The sequence below is a fragment of the Littorina saxatilis genome, linkage group LG4 (genome assembly GCF_037325665.1).
Source record: "Littorina saxatilis isolate snail1 linkage group LG4, US_GU_Lsax_2.0, whole genome shotgun sequence".
In the NCBI taxonomy this organism is placed as follows: Eukaryota; Metazoa; Mollusca; class Gastropoda; order Littorinimorpha; family Littorinidae; genus Littorina; species Littorina saxatilis.
Genome location: NC_090248.1, coordinates 31,712,823 through 31,720,530, shown reverse-complemented (window position 1 = coordinate 31,720,530; position 7,708 = coordinate 31,712,823). Strand labels below are relative to the sequence as shown.

The 7,708-nt window shown below is 43.0% G+C and overlaps 2 protein-coding genes across 2 annotated transcripts in view; one reads left to right on the top strand and one right to left on the bottom strand.

Annotated features, from left to right (window-relative positions):
• The first annotated feature begins 311 nt into the window (after positions 1-311).
• On the top strand, positions 312-2,593 carry LOC138963669 (beta-1,3-glucan-binding protein-like). The gene is made up of 3 exons (XM_070335516.1): positions 312-320; positions 1,539-1,679; positions 2,254-2,593. The coding sequence occupies exons 1-3, from the start codon at positions 312-314 to the stop codon at positions 2,449-2,451; spliced, it is 348 nt and encodes a 115-aa protein (XP_070191617.1). The 3' UTR covers positions 2,452-2,593.
• A 1,565-nt stretch (positions 2,594-4,158) lies between these two features.
• LOC138964499 (beta-1,3-glucan-binding protein-like) overlaps positions 4,159-7,708 on the bottom strand; it is a 14,861-nt gene continuing 11,311 nt past the window's right edge. Inside the window, exons 11-12 of the mRNA XM_070336472.1 lie at positions 6,694-6,820; positions 4,159-4,495 (exon numbers count right to left, since the gene is read on the bottom strand). Coding sequence (XP_070192573.1) covers positions 4,298-4,495; positions 6,694-6,820 — 325 coding nt within the window. The 3' untranslated portion in view covers positions 4,159-4,297. The remainder of the gene's footprint in view (positions 4,496-6,693; positions 6,821-7,708) is intronic.

Sequence of the window (7,708 nt, the reverse complement as noted above, 5' to 3'; positions counted from 1 at the left end):
GTCTTGTCTTGTCTCTCTCTCTCTCTCTCTCTCTCTCTCTCTCTCTCTCTCTCTCTCTCTCTCTCTCTCTCTCTCTCTCTCTCTCTCTCTGTCTCTCTCTCTCTGTCTCTCTCTCTCTCTCTCTCTCTGTCTATGTCTCTCTGTCTCTGCTCACTCTCTGTCTTTCTCTCTCTCTATCTATCTCTTTCTCTCTTAATCTCTCTATCTCTCTCTCGCTCTCTTCTTCGTCTTTTACAGATTTAGCCACGATCTGTGCAGCTGAGTTTTCCGATCGGCCAACCTTCTATACTTAAAGTAAAAACAAAGACAATATGTGGTCGGTACAAGTTCTTAGGTAACACAGAGAAAAATAAAATATATTACCAGGCAGCATGCAACAAATAGTTAATTGATTCCAGAAACAAGGTGCTTTTGTTGTCGCAGACTTGGCAAAAAGGGTCTCGGTGCTTCCGTTCTAAAATTTAGAACAAACAGTTCATTTAGAACTAACACCACACTGAAACAGTGCTATGAGTTCTTACTTTCATGACAAGCAGTCCTGACCAAACACACACACACACACACACACACACACACACACACACACACCCCACACCCCACACACACCATCTCTGTCTCTCCCCCCCCCACACACACACACACATACACCATCTCTCTCTCCCCCCACACCCACTCTGCCGTTGCTCACTATGCAACTTAGTTTTTGAACGGGCCACTTTTCGCGTCTTAAGACAATACAGGGGCGGACGAGGGGGGGGTTTCAGGGGTTTCCGGAAACCCCCCCCCCAGCCAAAAAATTTTTTTTTAAATGGTGTTTTTTTGGGGTATTAATCAGTGACAAAATCTGCTGCCTGAAACTGGTAATGATCATCCTCAAAATGCACCAGATTGCACCATTTTGCATCCTTTTTTACAAAATTTTCCGGGGGGGCATGCCCCCGGACCCCCCTAGCAAGCTAGGCGCTTTGCGCCGTCGGCTCGGCGCTTCGCGCCTTCACACCCATATCTTCACAATATACTTTTGGAAACCCCCCCCATAAAATGAACTGATCCGCCCCTGCAATAGATAAGAAAACCATGCAGAAAGTTTCGCCGTTGTCTGTAGTTTAAGGTGCGACTGCACCACAAGACAGGTATTAGCAGATAAGATACAGAAACCTGGATTTGAATGAGGTACACTCCGATTCGGAAAAAGTGTGTGTGTGTGTGTGTGTGTGTGTGTGTTTGTTTGTGTGTGTGTGTGTCTGTGTGTGTGTGTGTTTGTGTGTGTCTGTGTGTGTGTGTGTGGTTGTGCGTGTGTGTGTGTCTGTGTGTGTGTGTGTGTGTGTTGTCTCTCTATCTCTCTCTCTCGCTCGCTCTCTCTCTCTCCCAATTGATTTATGTTCTTATTTTTCAAAAAGTCGATGTGAATTATCGTCGCAGAATCGGCTGAGTTTCTCCCTCCATATCCAAAACCATCGGTCCCAGAAAGCAATATCGGTTTTGGGAACGTTAAAAGAATTAAAATAAACAACCAACCAACCATTTGCAAACCTTAGTCCACCACTTGCAGAATCGGTGTGGACGGTCACACCTCGCTGACAGTCAACACGCCGTCACAGGGATTCTGGAACGAAGCTCATCTCCAGGGCAACAACATCTGGGCCCATGGCGGCAAGAGCGCCCCATTTCACAGACCGGTAAGCAACTAGTAGCTAAATGCTAGTGTTTGTTTGGCTAAAGCCTCAGATTGATTGGGCGCAGTCGAATTCGCGAAGTACCTCTCAGGAAGCTGGCTGCACGAAGCTGCCTGCACGAAGCTTTTGCGCTGAATTTTGGGTAAAAAGACTTCGTATAAGTTTGGAAAACAAACCCAAGAAGCGTTAATTTCAAGTGTGACCGACATTATGTTGTACTCTGGTTCCGAAACGCATTCACCAATTGCCGAAAGGCGCTGACGTCATTGCATGAAAAGAATTCTCCCTACCCAGAATTCCGGCCCCACGGATTTTGAGACTCAGAAGATTTAGTTCTGGACGACGACGCTCTATGGCCGGTTTATTATATAAAGGGAAATAAGCGATAAAAAAAAACGGGCGTCGACACAGCCAATGAAGGGGGATACCAACTTGTAGATAATATACCTGTGATATATTAGATTTGCCACTGGTGTCTGTTAAGCTAATTAAGAGATTGTCACCTTAGCTACCACAGGGGGGGCTCTTCTTGTCCTCTCTCAGGTTTACCATGTTATTATTTCTGTGTTTTCTCCAGTTCTACCTTATCCTGAACGTGGCGGTTGGCGGCGACTTCTTTTGGGGCGGCTTCGACAACTCTCCCTATCCGAGGCCATGGTCCACGGGTCCTAACGACTACTACGAGTTCTGGCAGAACAGACACCTGTGGCTACCCACCTGGCACGGCGAAGACGTGGCCATGAAAGTCAAGTCTGTCAAGATGATGCAGTACTGAGCTGTTCTTGGTGTCTCACATCCGCTGAAGATGTCCTTGTTCCCAAGGGTTCAATGTTTTTGTTGTCTGCATGGTTATATTTCCATGTTGTTGAATGGATGTCCCGACATTGCGTATGGTGAATAGAAATAAACACAAATGTTTAAATTTCGACAAACCTGTCTCTTGTTGTTTTTATTTGTTGTTATTTGTTGTTGTTGCTGATGTTGGTGGCTGTGGTTGTGGTGGTGGTTTTATGGTCTGAGTGAGATATTCATTACAATGCTTGGTCTTGTTGAGTTCCCCTTCCGCAGTGGGGCACTGCGGTTATGAAATTAAAAGCCCCTCCTGTTTTTGGAACCGCAGGAGCTTTCTAGTTTGCTGTTAGGTAGATTTTTGGTTCCTCTTTCCTGTCATGCTCTCTTTTTCTTCATGAATTCTTTTCTTTTTTCTGCCTTCTTGCTCATTCACCTGTATTTTTTCCAAAAATCTCTTCTCTTGCCGCTTGTCTCGCGATTCATGTATAGTTTAATCTGTTAGTGTTCTGATGTAAGTCCAGCAGTCATAGGTTAAGCCTGTTTTAACATACTGGAAACTGGTAATCTTCCAGTAGGTATTAATTTAGTTTTACTAAAGCCTGCTGGGACACAAGTAATGGGTTAGTGCATTTGTAAACAGGAATCGCTTGACAAGTGGCCCCCTTCATCCCCCCCTTCCTCGTCCTGATATGGCTCTGCGTAGTCGGCTGGACGTTAAGCAACAAATAAACAAACAATTGTTGAGTTCCCCGGGCATTGCTGTATCTTTTAATCCACACGCTCACTCACACACTCTCGTTCGCTTTGCGCACTTTCATTCTATATCTTACGCTCGGGGACTCGCTGTTCATCGACGTGGGGGGCCCGGTGGCTCAGTTGGTAGAGCACTGGACTTGTGATCCTAAGGTCGCAGGTTCGAATCCGTGCATACTCAGAGACGGTATCCATGTTCCACCCCCGTGTCACCACTGTGGCACGTAAAAGTCATTCTGCCATTAGCGCACGTGGTTGATTGCACATAAACACGCATACACCTGGGTAGCGCGACTCTGTTGCTGCTAGCTTCCACTGGGAGAAAGCGACCCGAATTTCCCAGCGATGGGACAATAAAGTAATGACAATGAACAGAATGAAAATATACTTTATAGATCATGAAGACGTTGGGTTCACAGTCGAGCAACAGCTTTTGAGAGTTGAAAAGACATTTCTTGCACACAAACCATTTGAAATCGCTCCACAGTATACCTAATTCGCCTTCTGTGGCTAGGATAGTTGTATCACACAGAACCACAGTACAATTGTAGAACTATGGACTCACTAACAGTAACATTTTCAACTCAAACGCTTAGACACTAGTTTCTTCTGTCAAAGTAAATGAGTAATAAACAACAGATGTGGTATTTAAAGTGGCATTGGACAGCCAAGGGAGAGAGAGTGTGTGTCTGTGTGTGTGTCTGTGTGTGTGTCTGTGTGTGTGTGAGATATATAGAGGGTGTCTATGCGTGCATGCGTGCGTTTGTGCGTGCGTGCGTGTTGAAGTGACAACAATGTATGAAGAACGGCACAAGGCCAGGCCTCATAAAAAGAACATCGTTTAGAGCAACAGTTCATCACCACCATCACCATCAACAACAACATCAACAACAACAACTAAACAACAGTCACTAAACAACAACAAGAAAACGCTCTGTCGGAAAACAATATTTTTCTTCACAATATTCGTACTGACTGTACCTCCATTTAAACTTAGAGCAGCGAATACAACAAAAACATAACAAGGACAACTGCAGCGTTCAGCCGAGTTGTTGTAGCGAGATATCACGAACAGCTCAGTACTGCTGCATCTTGACAGACTTGACTTTCATGGCCGTGTCTTCGCCGTGCCAGGTGGGCAGCCACAGGTGTCTGTTCTGCCAGAACTCGTAATAGTCGTTGTTACCGTTGGACCATGGCCGCTTGTAGGGAGTGTTGATGTAGCCGTCCCAGAAGAAGCCGCCGCCAACCGCCACGTTCAGGATCAAGTAGAACTGGACGAAACACAGAAAGAATGATGTGTTGAAAGTAACAGATGAAAACAGCTAGCAGCTAACTGTTAAGTGATCAGTAACAACGCATGAATGACGTCCACAAATTGCACACACCAGTATGTCAGTAATACTCCTATGAACAGTTCTGAAACTGTTCAGGGCTTTGAGGGCATCCAAAGAAAACGTAACACATTCGAAAACAGTTGAGCAAAATCCACAAACTGGTTGTCTTAGACTCCGAACAAACGACTAGGGATTCAATCCAGTGATGAAAACAGCAAGTTGATCAGTGACAATGCTAAGAGCGAAACAACAGAAAAATAATCTAAAGCATGATGACATTCATTAACTGCACACACCAGCATGTCAGTCATACTCCAACGATTAAATGAAAAGTAGTTGAAATTGTTCATGGCTCAGACGTTTACGCGTAGCCGGCAAACACAACGCAGAAGGAAAAAGCAAGAACAAGAACGAATACTTTATTGTCGGTCTTTACACTTCATCATGTTCTGATTCCAAAAACATATAAATATGTTATATTTGGATTAAAAACAAGCTCTGGAAATTAAAAAAATTAAAAATTATGATCAAAATTAAATTGTCGAAAATCAATTTAAAAACACTTTCATCTTATTCCTTGTCGGTTCCTGATTCCAAAAACATATAGATATGATATGTTTGGATTAAAAACACGCTCAGAAAGTTAAAACGAAGAGAGGTACAGTAAAGCGTGCTATGAAGCACAGCGCAACCGCTACCGCGCCAAACAGGCTCGTCACTGTCACTGCCTTTTGCACTAGTTAGCGGCGGACTACGTTCAGTTTCATTCTGTGAGTTCCACAGCTTGACTAAATGTAGTAATTTCGCCTTACGCGACTTGTTCTTTGTTTTATGTGTTTTCTTTACGTTTTTGAGCAATATCGTTTTGGAACGTTTTATTTAAAAAAAAAGTTTTTTTACAATTTTCAGATTTTTAATGACCAAAGTCATTAATTAATTTGTAAGCCACCAAGCTGAAATGCAATACCGAAGTCCGGCCTTCGTCGAAGATTGCTTGGCCAAAATTTCAATCAATTTGATTGAAAAATGAGGGTGTGACAGTGCCGCCTCAACTTCATCTTGAACACGCGGCCAGTACAACTGGCCTTGACACGGAACGATTCAAGGGGGGCAATCTCAAGTCATCTGAAAGAGGGAAATCCAAACGCAATCCGCCTTGTTCGATTTTATGGGCTTTAACGATAGAGAAAAATAAGAAAAGCAAAAGCTGGAGTCCAGTCTGGACGAAACTGCTATCAAGAACGCAGAATTGATTTTTTGTGATTTTTTTTTTTTAGCCGAAAGCGCCATTTCTCATTTCGAATTTCTCATAACTGCTGTTCACCGCAGTGAAACCAACAAAGGGGCCTCACTCTGGAAGAGTTTCCTGCTCCGATAAACATGGCGCTTACGGCTAAAAAAAACTAAGAAAAAGTCAATTCTGCGTTCTTGATAGCAGTTTCGTCCAGACTGGACTCCAGCTTTTGTTTTTCTTATTTTTCTCTATCGTCCAAGCCCATAAAATCGAACAAGGCGGATTGCGTTTGGATTTCCCTCTTTCAGATGACTTGAGATTGCCCCCCTTGAATCGTTCCGTGTCAAGGCCAGTACTGGCCGCGTGTTCAAGATGCCTCAACTTTTACAAAAAGCCGGATATGACGTCATCAAAGACATTTATCGAAAAAATTAAAAACATTCCGAGGATATCATACCCAGGAACTCTCATGTCACATTTCATAAAGATCGGTCCAGTAGTCTACTCTGAATCGCTCTACACACACACACACACACACACACACATACACACATACACCATGACCCTCGTCTCGATTCCCCCTCTATGTTAAAACATTTAGTCAAAACTTGACTAAATGTAAAAATATACGACGTGCTCCTGTGTCAAAAACTTGGAATATTATGAAATGATCAAAACAAAACTTTAAAAAAATCGGAAACAGTTGATCAATATTCACAAACTGGTTGTCTTAGAATCCGAATATAAACGACTGAGGATTCAGCCCAGTTCTAAAAACAACAAGTCAATGGACTGCTTCGGACATAGTAATAAAGCACACGGCCTGTACACGATCATACAAACACTATCCGCTATATTGTGTCAGCCAAACACTAGACCTATGTGTTATTGTTTTTCTCACCGGTCTGTCGAAGGGGGCGCTCTTGCCACCATGGGCCCAGATGTTGTTACCCTGGAGATGAGCTTCATTCCAGAATCCCTGTGATGGGGTGTTGACTGTCAATACAGTGTGGTCATCGACGCCGATTCTGCAACATTAACAACACATGTTTCATGCACATCAATGCCATAAGTTGCTGCTCGGAGAGATTATACTAATATGATTAGATTTTGCAACACGGATCATAAAAAAAGGAGTCGTTTCCGGTTGCGTTTTATACGAAGACGCACGCAGACACTGTGATGCATACGAACAGACTTTCTTTTTCCCACTCACACACGCACGCACGTACGCACGCACGTACGCACGCACGTACGCACGCTAACACACACACACACACACACATACACACACACACAATCACACACACACACACACACACACACACACACAAATCAGGATGATATTTTGACTGAACAAGTCCAGTTTTTTAGAAGGAGATACGAAAAAAATATTGAGTTTGATGAAAATTTGGTTGAACAGTTTTTGGATGGTGTTGAAGTTCCTCAATTAACAGAACAGCAGAAGACTGGAATTGATAGTCCGATCACTTTAACAGAATTGTCGACATCCTTAAAAAATATGAAAAACGGTTCCTCCCCTGGATGTGATGGTATTACAACCTCCTTTATGAAGTTCTTCTGGTGTAAAATAAAACACATGGTATTGAATTCCTTTCATGCATCTTTTTTAAAGGGAGAATTAACCGTCACACAAAAACGGGCAATAATGATATTAATTCATAAGGGTAAACAATTACCAAGGGACGACCTTAATAATTGGCGACCGATTTCACTATTAAACACTGATTATAAAATATTGGCGAAGACTCTTTCAGTTCGCCTATCTAAAGTTATTTTAGATATTATTGGTGAAGATCAGTATGGTTTTTTGAAGGGTCGAACCATTAGTTCAGCGATCCGGCAAATAGACGATTTAGTATCGTATGTAAACGAATATAATAAACCTGGGTTCC

What these genes read in the sequence shown, in the direction of transcription:
- LOC138963669 (XM_070335516.1), top strand. An exon ending in GCGCCCCATTTCACAGACCG is followed by an intron (nt 1,680 to 2,253) that starts GTAAGCAACTAG and finishes TGTTTTCTCCAG; the next exon opens with TTCTACCTTATCCTGAACGT.